Source organism: Poecile atricapillus, chromosome Z (assembly GCF_030490865.1).
Source record: "Poecile atricapillus isolate bPoeAtr1 chromosome Z, bPoeAtr1.hap1, whole genome shotgun sequence".
Taxonomy (NCBI): domain Eukaryota; kingdom Metazoa; phylum Chordata; class Aves; order Passeriformes; family Paridae; genus Poecile; species Poecile atricapillus.
Window position 1 is genome coordinate 105,404,927 of NC_081289.1, and position 16,387 is coordinate 105,421,313.

Below are 16,387 nucleotides of genomic sequence, written 5' to 3' on the forward strand. Positions count from 1 at the left end.
TATTGACTTGAAATTAAAATCAGCTTCTGTTAAATGGTCCATATGGGAAATACACAGTTTGATTAATCAAACAAAAGCATCTTTTCTGATATGTGTTAGTTTTAAACCTGAACTTTTGCTAATACAGTTCTTGCAATTATTGCAATTAAATATGCAGAGTGGTATAAGTGCTGGTGCTGGCTAAATGGTCTAATGAACTGCATGTGAAGAAGCAGATGCCAAGGCATGTATGAGTGTGAGCTGTTTTGTGGTTTACATAACAATATAACCAATTGTAGTCATAAAGCCAGATAAGCAAAAAGTGGGGTGCTGTTCATACAAAGGGGCAATCTTTAAATCAGTTTCTATTCTATGTAGTTCAGAGTTTTTAAAATGAAGTTGCCTGGCATCTTGATAACTACACAGAGCAAGTTTGGAAAGTTTAAATATCACCTAATAAATTTTCTGCCATCAGGGTTAAAAGTTTTTAACCTGATACAGCACTCCAAGTCCGCTGTAGAAATACTCAGGTATTTTCTGCCCTGGATGTGTTTTTGGACCTTATCTTCAGTAATTTCTAGTTTTGTTCTCTTGCAGCTCTTTGCTAACTTTGCTGATTTTTTTTTCTATTTTCAATGTTAGTGAAAATGATATTGTGACCCCAGTGAAGCTAAGGAAATAGGAAAGTAAAAGCTCTTTAAAAACATATCTTAGCAGACAGGAATCAGGGTAATAAAATACACATTCAGTGTTGTGATTTGTTTATATTGATTGTCATGGGAAAGAGCAGAAGATATTTAACCTCCAAAAGCAAGAAAGATAAAAATTTAAACTGCATATGAAGAGCATAAAAATTGAAATCTTGAAATACAGGGTATCTGAAGGAAAGCAGGTCTTCTGCTAGAAGTTTAGTGCATAAATCCAGGACAGATTACAGTCTGCAGTCTTGTTTGTAGTTTGGCAGGTGCAGTGACGAAGAAATTGCTGGCTGAACTAATTAATGACACCACCTTGTATAACTCCCACAGAAGAGCACTGTGCATTGCTTGGAGTGAATGTGTGAGGAAACCCCAATATATTTCACTTATCTGACTTGAAAATAAATGTTATGATGTTGTAGAAACAGAAATCAAGACTAATGGAATTTCACAGGCAAAATTTGAAATATGAAAGATGAATGATTACTTATATTTTAAATCTAGCACAAATTAACCAATTTTAATGCATCAAAAATATCAAAAGTTTAGGATTTTTTTTCAATCATTTAATAGTCAATTTATTGATGAGCATCACATAAAGTGAAGGAGGTTGTTTACCAATTAGTATGTGTAAGTGACTGATGGACATCCTAAACTTGATTTAATTCTCCCAGTCACCATAAATTCTCCATTTATTTCTCAGCCATCAAGTAAAGCTGGCACGTTCTTACTGAAATGGAATTGAAAGACAGAAATTCATGAGTTAAGAAAAGAAGTTAGTACTTCAGAAAAAGTATTGCTAAATGTGTTCAGTAAACTAAGGTATTTTAAAAAATTACATCACATGTGTACAAACATTTTACAAGCACCGGTATTTAAAAAATATAGTAGGAATAATAAGTGATATGAAAATACATAATTTTTCTGTATTATATGTGTTCAACTTCAAGTCATCATGTTCTTCATAAAAAGGAACTGTGTGATGCTTGGGATTTTTAACAGAAATGAAGCATGGATCTTGCATGCCTGGGTAGCTCAAATGTAGATTTTTGGTGTGTTGCATACAAATAGTGGCATGAGAGTGGAAAATAAAAAGAGTTAAAACCCCCCTGAGATGCAGTTCAAAAAAAGGAACTCTATATACAGGTTTTCTCCCCTTTAAAATTATTTTTATGATTTGCTTTTAGTTTGCAACAAAAGATGTTTCGTCAGTCACTGCAGAACATATATTCAGATGTAATTGAAGAAAACATATGCTGTACATAAAAGACACCGACAAAAGAAAGACAGAAGTAAGGGGAAGACTTCAAAGTCTATAATTCAGGAAGTTTAGAGATGACAAAATTATATTGCTGTAAATCTTCATATCTATCCCTGTGTGTCCATGCATTTTCTCACTTGTTTAATATACATGGTATCTGCATCCCTGTCAGAAGCTCTTTAAGACCTCTCCAGATCTTCCCAAAAACATCCACACCATGCAACATGAAATCTGACAAACAAGTTCCTTTTGACATCTGTTATGCATCCAGCTTCTGTGCATCACCATGCCCAGATGTATGCTACAGCCAAAAGCAACTACGGTTTGGTACACTCATTAATCTTGCTGCAAGACAAGGACACACTGTAAAGAGTCCTGGGTGAGAAGCTGACATGCTCTACTTGTGTTTCCTGCAGGACTGGACAAACATTTCATGTCTGTGATGTTTCAGATGGCAGTCAGATACTGGCAGGACACCTGCCTGCTGGACAGTCAGAGAGGCGAGCTCATGATGAGCCTTTGACAGATGACAGCATCATGTGAACCAGTGTCGTGGTGTTTCAGGAAACATGTTACAGCTTCTGCCTGGTGGTCCAGACTGTGGCTGTTAGAGATACCATGCTGCTTCTGGTTGGTGGTTATTTTTTATGGGACTTAGGTTGCATTGGTCAGTACAGGGATAATAGATGACTTCTGTGACTGCATTCTAACTGTTATCCCTCAAATCAAATAGCCCTGACATTAGAACACTGTGTATTTGTGTCTCTTTCTCTTTTCTTTTCTGGATGTAGTGCAGCATGATAAGGGGACTACCTTGTGGCATGCCTTGCAAAAATTTCTGGAAATCACAGTACTAAAGACAGTGCTTACCTCAGGCTAGCACTAATCTGCCATAACAGACATCTTTTCAGGCTTGTTTTGTGACATTCCTCTAACTTCCATTACTTCATTCTGAATAAAGTTCTGCAGTCACCAAGTGAAAATGTTTTCTCTCAGAAGGAATTTACAGATTATGCACTCAGTACAGTCTGCCAGACTACTCCTGTTGACTAAAATTCAACCCTACCTTTCAAGTGTAAAGTTCAAAAATGTCATCAAACTTAGCATTATTACATATAATTCCAAGAAGATTTTGGATAACACAGCTCGGCAGAATGTTGCTGTAAGTGTTTGTGCATGAACTGAGGTTTTGGAAGTTAAGCTGTCACTCAAGTCTTGTGTGGCATGTGTCACAGATATAGTATATGATGTGAAAGTGGACCACTCTGCCTATGGGTGCAAGGACCCTTGTTTAACCTCCCATGCCAACTGTTTGCAAAGTTTTCTTATGTGATGCCACCACACTGTTCTGCACAGCATGAACATTATGTGGTCATAAGGATAGGCTTTGGAATCTCCTTGAGAGTAATTGAGATGCAGCCATGAAATCACATATTTATATAAAATTCTTAATAATGATTTAGATAAAGAGGAAAAAAGTGCACACTATTTAACTCCATAGTTTTAATTGTTACATTTTAATTAGCGCATAAATGTGTGGACAAAGGAATTGTTACATATATGGGTCTTTATGTTTTCCCCTCAGTTCTTTCTGCTTGGCTCTACAATGGACCTCACTTTTTGCAATTTATGAATACCTATATGATTTCTCACCATTTCATACTTAAGTCATACTTTTACATCCTGTAGTGGTTTTAAAGCACTAGCAGAAAATCACCAGAAAACTTACTCATCTCTTGCTGTGAGATATGGATTTGGAGAAGGGCAAAACAGGCTCAAAACCTAAAAGGAATAAAGAAAGTTTATTAACAGAGCTACAAGAATAAGAAACCAGAATAAAACTTCCAGAAACCCTTCCTCCCCACCACCCAACCATTCCCTTGTCCAACTGACAACATAGAGACAAAACCTGGTGGTTAAAACAGCACTAACTATACAATAGTCTTTTCATCAGTCTTTGTAGAGAAAGGAGTTCCCTTTTATCTTTCCATGGAGAGTTCTCCACAAGAAAACAGTTTTCTCATGGCTTTTCATTCCCACGATAGCAGCCGCGCAGAAGGAAAACTCTGCCATCATGCTTTCCTTCCATTTTCACACCACTCAGATGTAATTTCAGAGGTGTGTTCATGGGCCATGAACTCAAGGGGTATTATTTTAAGGATGAGTTATTCAAAGGCAAAGGTTCTCTCCATCTATCTCTGTGGTTATCTCTAGGAACAGAAGTTTTCTCTTTTTCTCCCTGGGGGCCAAGGGTCTTCATCTACTCTCACTTCTCTCTCTGTTGAGGCATGGGATCACAGCTACTCCACCATCTGCTCAGCTTTATCAGTGGAAACCTTTGCTCAGATCTATACTGTGAAATACTTCATTCCCGCCAAATAGTCTTTCATGAATGAAAGGAGTTATTCAGAACCTTATTGTCCATCTCCATGGTCTTATCAAAATAATATTTCAGCTTATTAAAGCATCTCCTCATTCTCTTCCCATCTGAAGCTTGATTCCCTCTTTCACTGATTTTGATGGTTTATGTTGTCTCTTTACATGTTGACCACTCTCACTTTCCTCTCTCTGGAAAAAGGATTAAATCTGCAGGTCTCATCTGGGTAGTGAAAGGGTTTAAATCTGGCTCAAACTGTGGCAGGTATTCACGGTGCCAGATTTCAGCTTCGCAGCACTGGAAAGGCAGCGGAGGACGGTTTTCGGCCTGCACCAGGCTGTGGGGGCTGTGGGGGCGAGCAGCCCTGGCACACGCCAGCCCAGGGCCAGGGCCACAGGCGGGCCCGGCCCTGCCTGGGAAGGGCTTCAGCCACCCCGCTGGAATAGGACCCGGAAGGTTTCCTGGGACCGCCGCAGCAGAGCCCGGCCCTGGCCTGGGGGAGGTAGGGGGAAGCCCTGCAAGCTTCATCCCATGCCCGGGAGCCACGGGTGGCTGAGCCCAGCCCCAGCAGGGCCACATGGGCCTGGCGGGGGGGAGACCAAGAGCCAGCTGGAGTTCTGTTACCTTTCAAAGCCGGAAACAAAAAGGAGCCAGAAACTCCCGGGCTTAGGTTTAAAACGTGGTATTCACAGGGTTGATCTCACTTTTCAGTGGTGAACAATACTGTCAATTCTCAGAAATGGCCAACTATTGGCCAGGTCTCAAGCAAAGAAGAAACTCCCAGCAGCCTCCCAGCAGCCTCTCTCAGAACCCTAACTTCTATGGGTGTTCCTCACTTTTTTCTTAAATGCCAATCCATCACACATTCCTAAGTAAAAATTCTTTTTCTTTCCTAGAGGAGGTAATGTTAAGAGCTTGAGTCATGACTAAACAAAATTAAGCAACATGTAGTATTTAGCTATTAATTTTTCTATATCTTGAAACCCATACGAGCAAAAAATTGGATTGTAGCTGATTGTTGTGGAGACTAGATAAATATGTATGCATGCTTTAAAAACTTTTCAAGGTACCTGTTACATTGTGGTTTCCAGATTTAGATCTGAAAGTTTTATTTTTAAATTTTTATTGCATTATTGTCTGATAAAACTCACCAATTGCTGTGTCTGAATACTTGCATATTTTGCAATGTAGCTCTATAAACCAATGGTTTTTGTTATGAGGTTTTTTTGATACCTACCCTTGGCCTTTTCCACCCAGCCTTACAGGAAAACTAGCAAAATCTGAGTAAATAAAAACAAACAAAGGAAGACAAAGGAGCACTGAATTGAATGATTTCTTAATTTTAAATATCTTTCTGATTAGTTAAAATACAGGAGGTGTAGCTCCATGCTTTGGGTGAAATTGTTTTCTTTGCAGTCAGGTGTGCCTGTGTTGAAGCTGCATGTGTATACCTCATACTCTCTTATCATTTTGCTTACAAATTTCTTTGTCATTTTAAGGAGCATGTGCAAATTTGTCATCTAACTATGCTTTATTGCTTCATATGCAAATTTATATATCCAGGCCTCACAGAACAGAATCATTGAGGTTATTAGACAGGACCCCTGGAATCAGCTAGACTACATAAAATGAAATTGAGAGGCATAACATAAAAAGACAAAATTAATATTTTTTTTACTTGAAAAGTGTAGTTGGTAAAAATTTTGGTCTACAAAATTTATTATAGAACTTCAAGACAGAGAAAAGGGAGTAAACCAATTGCTAATAATTTAGAAGAGTTATACTTGGTTATGAATATCTAGTAATCTAGAACACATTTTCAGAATACTTGCTAAGTAATACCAAAATAGTTTTGATGCAACTACATCTTGAATTAGAATCAGAGAATTGTCAAATGGTTTGAGTTGGAAAGGACTTCTAACAATATCTAGTTTGAAAACTTAGCCTTGGAGGACACTTTTCTTTAGATAATGTTGCTCAAATGAACTAATTTATTTTTCATATACAAGTTTTGTGTTAACTTGCTTACTTTTAGGAATACTTTTCACTCTTTTTCATTCTTTTTAAGGTGCTGGTGGCTGGTCTCCACTTGTGTCCAATAAATATCAATGGCTGCAGATTGATCTTGGTGAAAGAACTGAGATTACTGCTGTTGCTACTCAAGGTGGTTACGGGAGCTCAGACTGGGTAACAAGCTACCTTCTGATGTTCAGTGACAGTGGACGAAATTGGAAGCAGTATCGTCAAGAGGAAAGCATTTGGGTATGTCCTTTCCTATTATTTTCCTGTCATTATTATATTCCTGTCATTATTTCCTATAATGAGAATTAAGTTTCTGCAAAAGACTTAAAGACAAGTTACTGTGCATTGTTGTAAATCTAAGCAAAGATGTAGAATATAAAAAACTACAGTAAAAGTGTTTAGATAATTAAATATACAAAGCAATTTAGCTCTTGAAAAGATGAAAGACAGTAAAAAGCAAACAAACATCAAAAATCTAGCTGTAGCAATACTCCATTAAGACAAAAGAAATTATTCTGAGGATTATAAATGTACTACAAAGTCTCTTTTGTCTTGCTATGTATGGCAAATTTCTTTTCCCGAAAGCATTGATCCCAGTGCATGAAACTTGGCTTTTAGTTATGGTTAAAAAACAAAACAACACAAAACAAAAAACAAAACAAAAAACCAAAACAAAACAAAATGTTTTCTTTTTTGTAGAATGTTCAAATTGATTGTAAGAATAAAATGAAACAACCAAAGAAATGAAAATCTTAACCACGCAAATTTCAGTCTATTAAAAAAATTAAAAATTAAGCAATATTTAAGTTTTGGCCATCAAATTCAGTAGTTTCTGATGCTGTAACCTGCTTAACTCTGACTGGCATTGTAAATAATAATGATAATTAACAAGCCATTAATAAGATCATCACTTTCTTTTTGTATGAATATAAATGAGAGCAAAGGATACAAAACTAGAAGGATGCTGTCCAAAGTCTACATAAAAAAGTGGATTATATAGATTTAGAAAAGGGTTGCATCTTTCCTTTATCCCCAGTAATTGGCAGCTTGGACTAGAGGAAGAATATTGGAACTTGTGTTACATTATTTTATCCTGTCAAGTGAATTCTGTTCTCCATGCACAGAGCTGATTAATTTGTAAATTTTTCTAAGTCTTATACTTCACTCATTTCTTGCTGCAGTTAAAGATTATGTTAAAATGTATTTCATTTTATGCATTTTGATTTTGTTGACTTTTAATTCAAAATGTTCTTGTCACTTACTGTCAAAACCCATCTATGGTATAATGAGATTATGCAGTGTTTTACTTGTTGCATAATTATCCTGCTTTTTAAATTTGCTACATACTTCCGCTTCAGATTGTGTTTTCATAATAAAGAGAAATAAATGCGTTTCTAATCCATATGGCTGTGGGGAGTAAGAAAATCAATCAATTTTCCAAATGTTAAATGAGCATAAGATACTACAATATTGTCTTTGCTCATTTTAAGACAGACTGACAAAATATATCTGAGAGGTAGCTTGGTCTCTTCCATGATGGCTCTTTTGAAATCTGATACTGGTATTGCAAACAGTGATGCAGATTGTTATTTCTTGAATATTGCCACTGATAAAATACCAAATGAAAGTTCTGAAAAATACTTAAATGCTGATGCAGACATTGGATAATGGGATTGTTAGATCTTCAGGAGCTAAAAGGTGGAGTTCCAATTCCATAATCTCAGACTTAATAAAAAAATATTATTTTAATGATTGCAAGGCAGATTGAAGGTATGACTTGCAGGCAGTAATGAATAATTCAAGGATGAAAACCATCAAATTCAAGGCAGTCTATTGATCTTTTTTATGTATCTTTATTTAGGAGTTCTGCTTCTAGGGGAAGATATTTTCTCTTTTCTAAACTAATACACAGATGTGGTCTTGGAGTGAAACTCTTAAATCCCTATTTATTTTATAGATTTTTTCTGACTGTTTTCTCTTTATGTTGACTTCTTAAATGACATTCTCAAGTTCATTAAGGCAGGAACATCCAACATTTTATAGTATCTACTATGTTACTGTGTTATTTCTGTCCTATTTTTAGCTGAGTTGTTGGCCTGTTACAAGGCTACTTACCAGAAGTAACTTTTGAGTTTTAATCCTACTCTGCTTTAGAATGATGGAAGATGTCCAGTTCTGAGGGCTCTGTGTGGAAATCTTTACTAGATATGTGGATTTTTACTTTGTAACTACTTCTGTTAGACTTAAGAGACTTTCCTTGTCTGCAAATTTGCCACTTCCTACTTTCTATTTTTCTTTTCAGAAATTAGTTTTGAGTTATCTTTATTTCCTTATGGCCTATCTTAAGGTTCTGAAACTCCTGTCACTGTGCAGCTATAACAGTTTTTTCATCCATTGTAAAATTTATAACAACTGAGGTGAAAGAATACTATCTACATACCTGCAAATGATCTAGTTATCACAATCTCTTAATAGTCTGTGGAGAAGGTAGTTTTTTCTAAGGCTGATTCCTCTGACCATAGGTGTCTTGCTTAGGTTGAAAAGAACCATGTTTCACCTTCCCCCACCAATAAAATGCTTCATTGTGTGTTGGTCCTGAATTTGCATGAAAAAAATCTTAATTTAGGTGAGATTAGCCTCTCTCCCTTTGCTGCTGCTAAATATTAAATATTTGTTTCCACTTTTCTGTATACTGGGAATTGGTTTAGAAGGAATCATGGTGACTATAGTCTTCCCTCATGCAGTATGTGTTGGTCTCAGTGTTCTAGTTTCCTTGTTGTACTGGTGGCCTAAATGTACGCCTTAATTGCTGTTTCATAACTGTAGGAAGTTTATATTTTATATGGATTTTATTTATTGCTTAAAATCCTTTAATTGCTTGAGGAGTTTCTGAAAGACTAACTCCGTTATTTTTAATTCCTAGGACTTCTGTCACTACAGATAAAGTATTGTTAAGTATTGTTAGCTATACATTATACAGTAGAGTTTTTCTTATTTCAATAATACATTCTGATTTCGGTCCTCAGTGATATTACTGTCACTGTATTTTAAAGTTAACTATAAGTATTTTCTGCCCTGTCATGATACTTACTGTAGGATGTTTTCAGTCAGACCTTAGTAGAATTAATATTTACATCTGTTTTAGGAATTGGTACGGTTCTGGTCAAGATATAATTCTCAAGTGAAATAATTGTAATTAGTGGTAAAACACATGTTTTTGCAGAGAAATAATTCCCATTGAGAATGATTAGTTTAATCTTGAAAAGGAATTAATTCAACTCAATTTTTTATTTTCTTCAATTTTACCATAAATATGTGTTTGAACAACACATGTTGTGTCCTTTTATATTCTGTAGTCTTTTTATTGTGCTCCTGTTCCTTAGGATTTAGTTTCAGATGCAGTAAAGTTCAGACTTCCAAGCCCAATCTTTTGCATGGTTCTTTTTTTACCTTTAAAATGAGAAGAGGCCTCAAATCTTTGTATATTAAGTTACCAGATTTTCTTTTTCCTCTGAAAATGATGACTCTTTTCACTTATCTTCATTAAGACCGCAGGAGGTATACAGTAAATCATCATAAAAAATATATGTTAAATTTTGGTCATTTTATGGTTGATAATTTCATTGAAAACTTGAGTCATCTAACTAATGGAGAAATGCATATCAATCTTATTCATTAGCAGGAGTTCTGAAGAACAAAAGAAATGCAATTTCCTTGATATAATGTTGACTATTTCTTCCATGACACACCTAAGGAAGAACACATATATTCAGCCTTCAGTTTTGTGGATTTTTTTTCTTTTCCTCTGAGAATAATGATTTATCCATTCCACAGCTGGAATTGAGTTTTCACTTTTATTTGTTTTGAATCTTCCTTTTAAAATTATTTCCAGAGAGAGAAATCAAAACTAATAGATGAAAATAGCTAAAATTTGGGGAAAGTATGACCATTTTAGTAAATGCTCTTTTAGAAGACAAATTTGTTTATGTCTGTTTATTTTTGTACATATATTGAAGTTCTGAGGTCTACGGGTTATTTAATTTAACTTAGCTGAAGTTAAAACTGTAAGTTTGTTTTATCATAATATCCTAATCATAATATAATATGATTGAATATATAATATATAAAATCATAATATTTTATTGTAATAACAACCCTGTGAGTTTGCACAGAAGTATTTTCACTGTAACAGTTACAATGATAGGTAGCGTAATTTTATGAATTGTGAAGAATTGTGTATGCATTGCTACACATATTCACAACTTCCTTTTTAAAGGAATTGGTGCTTTATATTTTATTGGAGACTTCCGATGGTGTAAAATAATTCACAATTATGCAAAGTTACAGAGGTTAAGAAATACTGAATCAGAAGTATTCTGTGATACTCATATTACAGGTTTCAAGGGTGCACTGTTTGATAAAGCTTTCTTAGACTTGATAATTCATGTTTGCTATGATCCTTCTCCTTTGAGAGCAGAGTCATCATTTTTGATCATAATTTGCTTCACTTTAATAGAAAAAGCCTGTACATATATGCTCCTTTTTTGGATTTCTGCTAATTACTTTTTGAACCCAAGAGGTTTTTCTGTTGATTCCTTTTGCAAGCCAAGTCATAGATAATTTCAATGGGTACTCTCTCACTATATATTTTCCGTAGATACAGTTCTGAAATATGGTGACTTCAGACTGCCTGACACTTCTGTTAGTCACAGGAAAGAGAGAACCACTTTATCTATGAATTAAAGTAGATCATGTGGTAATGACCCCCATGAAGACCCATGCTAGACCATTGAGTAGCTGGACTGCTCTCCATGGAAAGGACACGTGCTGAAGTACAGAACAGTGTGAGAAGTCACCCTCCTTAAAGAGGAAAGTTGTGACAGAAAATGCTTCTCATGGAAGGTATCCCTGCCGATGGCCCCAGCCCATCAGTCCAGCCTGCCTGGATGACTCTGTAGAGCTTTCTACCCTCCAGCGTATCAACACATCTTCCCAGCTTGTTGTTGTCTGTGAACTGACTAAAGGGGGCACTTGATGGTTTTTTTTTGGTTGGGGAAAGATGCTGGGAATGCAAGAGGAGAGAAGAAAAACAAAGGAGGAGAATATTCTTAACGCAGCTATAAAAGGAGCTTGAAGGCAAATATGAAAAATTAAGTATGAAGAAAGTCAGAAATACAAGGAATCTTGGATGGAATAATACAGACAGGGGACTATTGTGCCTTTATGAAATTGGTCATGTGCATAAACTTCCACTTATGATGAGGACATTTTAATATTTATTTAAAACATTAAAAATTTCTGAACTTACCTTCTGAGTTTTTGCATTTCTCTGTCTACTTCTGTTTTAAAAGCACTCTGACCACAGTGCTATTTTTAGACATTCAAATGGCAACCTAATAAGGCTAATTTTGCAGTCACAATGATTAATGTTCTGTATAAAATAACTTCTATTAGGTGAAGAGATTAATGCATGCATCAAGGTTAACCTGTCCCAGAATATTTAAGATAAGGTAAAAGGAAGGAAAAAAAGATTGAAACATCAGCAAAAAATGCAGTTCCCTAAATAAAATCTTTTTAAGTGGGTAAACATTAAAAGAATTGTTAACGACATAGCAGGTAAAATGTATAGTGACATTATTCATATTATGGCAGACCATATGTGGAAAAAAAGGCTATATACGTACATTTAAAAACCATAAATTTAACCAAGGACAACAAGATGCTTTGAAAACATGCAAATCCAGCAGCATGCAGAAGTAAATATTCTTAAGATTTGGACATTCACAAGTTATTTTAAATGTGTGTGTTAGTGTTTCAGTCACTAAATTAACAGCCGTTTTGGAAAACAAATGTAAATGTGTTGGGATGATACTTTGTTATTTTAAAGATTTCTGCTATGCAAACTATTAACTGTGTACTGGAATTTGTTTCTGGGACTGATCTTGATCAGGACTATTTTCCAGACAGTTTCCAGCTGCATCACAAGCAATAGAAAGGCAGGAACCACTTTCTATATTTGGGTAGTACAAGAGAAACAACAAGCAGCCTGTTCCTTGCTCCTGCCTTTTCTGTTTAGTTAGTGCAGTTCTAAGATGCAGAAATCCTGTAAATGACTGCTATTATCTTGAGTTGTTTTTCTAAGTTAAAAATAGTGCTTTTTCATTAAGGTAATTATTTTCTTTAGATCTCTGATTATCTGTACTCTAAATATATTATCTTGACTTTAAATATATTGATTTTACCACACCGTTTTCCCATTAAAATAATTCACTGTGATATATGATTAATTATTTTGTATTGTCTTTTCTTATTGGTTATCTTATAAACAGTAACACTTTAATATTCATAAGTGTGTGGAAAATGCCATAGAGAGCATTAGAACTACAAAAAAAAATTAGTTCTTTGTCTCTCCTCTCAGGTGTTGCCTGCTCTAGGGTGATATTGCACTGATCCCTATCATTCTCATTCTAATATGAGAAGCTTGTTCCTGAACACATATGCCTGCCTGAAAATGACTTATGATGGATGAGGAAAATTGTGCTATGGCTGGGAAAATATTGTCCCTATTTTCTGCAACAGACAGATTGTGTGCTTGAAGAAATCAAGCTGTCTCTGAAGAAAGCATTTCATCTTTATAATCAGAATGGAGTGTGTTCAGTTTGCTCAAGGCTTGAGCAAGTAAGTAGTAGCAGACCACATATTCTGCTTCTCTCTCATTTATTCCAGCCACTCTCTTTACATATAGCAAAAATACTTTCAGAAATGGGCTTCAGACTTAATTTGGAAGAATGTCTCTGTCATACATGGAATTGTTTTATGCCTAGTATAATTCCTGAGGTTTAAAGTTAACAAAGTGAAAGAACTGATTTTTTTGTAAAAACTTATATCATTGAACTTCAGAGAAAACCCCAAATTATTTTGAATGTATAATATCTTAACCCTGATAATTGTGATGGTTATGCCATTTTAATAGTTTATGGGTTATTTTCATAATATGTCTACAGCGTAGTAATATTTGAATTATTTTCACATTTCCCTTTTAGACTTTTCGACACTTAAATTTCCTTTACAAAACTTTTTAAAGAAAGTCCTAAAAGAAGAAATAGGAATTTGGAAAACTAAGTGTTTCTTGAACTTGGCATCTCCAACATACACTTAGTTGCCCAAATTCCTATTTCAACTTGAATCTGATTTTTATCAATAGCATTTTATTGATTTCAATCCAAATTTCATCTGTTACTCCTTTTTCTCTGAATCTTCATTTCAATAAAACACATGCTATGGCTAGTAATCTTTGTTATTACATGACTGAATGACAGTTTTCAGGCTACTGTAGAACTAAGATCTGCCATTATTCTTTTGTAGCTGTTCTGTTTCATACACACAGGAGAAGTCCCTTTTATTTCTTGTGCTGTCTGACCTAATATGGAATAAGAAATTGCCACCCTGCTGTATAATCCAACATGAGCTGTTTAGTGTGCAACATCACACTTGTATCGTGGACCCATGCCTAAGTGTTCACTGGAAACCTAGATAACCTCTGCCTCATAATTTGTTTATGTAGTTAAGGTTGTAAATAATGGGTAAGAATTATCTTCTGAACACTTCTAGAATGCAAAGGCTTATGCGAAAAAAATTTGAAATCTATTTCCAAAACATTTTTCTTTATGTGCAAATACAGTTTAAATATAGGGTGAATCACAGAGTGGTGGGGGTTAGACAGGACCTCTGGAGATCACCTAGTCCAACACCACTGCTAAAACAATCAGCTAGAACAGGTTGTCTAGAATCAAATCAAGGTGGATTTTGAATGTCTCCAGAGAAGGAGCTTCCACAGCCTCTCTAGGCAACCTGTTTTAGTGCTCTTGCTTCCAGAGGTCTGGTATCCCTGAGGCCTGCCTTTAGCAGTAAAAACTGAAAAAGGCGTTCAGTATCTCCTCCTTCTCTATATCCTTTGTCACCAGAACACCTACATCATTCCACATCAGACCCAAATTTTCCCTAATCTTCCTTTTACTACCAATGTCCTTGAAATCCCTTTCCAGATTTAACTCCAAACAGACCTCAGTCTTCCTTGTCACATTCCTGCACTCTGAAAATTAAATCTGTACGTTTAAGACAGTTACACAAAACGACCTTTTTTTGAGATAGTGAATACAATTTCTGTTGATTTTTGAAGTAAAATGTACCTCTTACACCTCTTAGTGTAAATGTCCTTATTTTATCAATATCACCTTCAATTGATACCGAGCTGATCAGTATCTTGGTAAAAACTCTACTATGCATATTTTTTTTTGTTGTTGTTGTCTAAGATTCCATGTAATAGTCATATCTCTCTAGCCTTGGTAATGGCACAGAGTTTACTAAAGTTTTACAAGCTTGTACTTTATATATTTTTGATGATTTATTAGAAATTTGAATCATGTAAGGACAAACAAGGTTAGTAATCTGTATATCAATCCTGGGTAGTTTCTTGTTTCTATATTTTAGGGCCTTTCAATAAAGGGAAAGCAATGTTATTCCCCTACTGGACATGTACTTAAATCTTAGCATCTTGCATTTCTATGCTGAATAAGAAATAGGTTTTATTTTCTAGTAGACTGGCGCTTAACCCATTTAAATATACGTTTTCTGTTGCCACACAGTGACATTTGCTACAACTTGTTTTAAAGGTCATAGGTAAGTGTGTTTGAATGGACTTGATTGCATAATTCTTGTCTTGTATAAAATTTTCTAGACTTAAACTGTGTAAGGAATATTTAAATTTGTTTTAAATAAGTGATTCAGCAACTATAGCAATCCTATTCATATCTAGTAAAGACTTCTGTGTGATCAGATCTGTATTTTGAAAATTCAGTGCATACTTTATTCTTTCCCTCTTCTTAAAATTCTTTACTTTTTTCAAGGTCAAGTAGCCCTAATTAAAATATCACTGAAAAGAACTACCTTAATGTCATTAACGGCTCAAGAAGCCCTTTCTTCTATTTTTCTATATAGTTATCTGTGAATATGCTAGTTGGAGTTCATGGTTTTTTGATCTTCAGATTTGAGTCAAATTATCATAAAAGTTTCATGAAACATTCTAATTTACAGCATTTAACTTAATTTTTAAAGAAGTATTTCCTTTATCAAAAGTTTTTATTTCCTGTATCTGTTAATTTATCAGCAGATTTTTTTAGCAGATTTCCTTGTGTGAAGCTCACATCTTTGAAAAGGAATTCAGCATAGAGACTTTTTTGGGTAGATTTCAGTAACTTCCATAATTTTCAATAAAAAAATCTGAACTTTATTTTTATCTGTTGGATAAAGTTTTATTTGGATTAGTAGACAGGTTATGGATTCTACATACATTTGTTGGTCTTGCTATCACATTCTATGTTGTAGAAGACATCAGAGAATTTCTTATGGGATTCCATAGCATTTGCATTAATCACCTTTTTTAACTATCTGGCTGTGCAGATTTTTCCTATAATCACAACATTCATTGTTATTTCTTAGAGTTACTGACAGGAATATCTGGGGGAAAAATGCTAGTAATTTAACTGCATAATATCCTGAATCTGTATTAGGTAATTGTACATGCTTGTGCTAGCTGTTAGTTAAGGGCTTCTACGTCCTTAATAGAATATTAAAAACTAGGTTCTGTTTGTGTCTAGTCTACAAACTGGAGTCAGCATGGAATTTTTCTTCAGATTTCTGAGCTATTAACTTAGGCTTTATTCTCTAGCAGTCTTGTGATTGGAAAATAGAAAAAGAGTGGAAAAATATTTTTTTAGCTTTTATGCATGGTTTTGCTGACTTAACTGATTATTTTGCCTCAAAGAGATACATATATCTATATTAGCCTTGTCATGGCAAGTTTTAACAGCTCTATCAGTTACTTTTATGAATCTGTTTATCATACTTGAACATACACTATATAATTCTTTCAAACAACTCCATCTTTCAAAACTTAGAATGCATTATTCACCTCCAGTCAGAAATATATGGGCATTTATTCCTGTTAAGAACCATCAACCATAACATTTCAGTGTCTCACAATTCAAATAT

The 16,387-nt window shown here is 34.8% G+C and overlaps 1 protein-coding gene across 1 annotated transcript in view; it reads left to right on the forward strand.

Moving 5' to 3' along the window:
• CNTNAP4 (contactin associated protein family member 4) overlaps positions 1 to 16,387 on the forward strand; it is a 202,679-nt gene that overhangs the window by 73,917 nt on the left and 112,375 nt on the right. Inside the window, exon 3 of the mRNA XM_058826085.1 lies at positions 6,384 to 6,577. Within this exon, the coding sequence (XP_058682068.1) occupies positions 6,384 to 6,577 (194 nt within the window). The remainder of the gene's footprint in view (positions 1 to 6,383; positions 6,578 to 16,387) is intronic.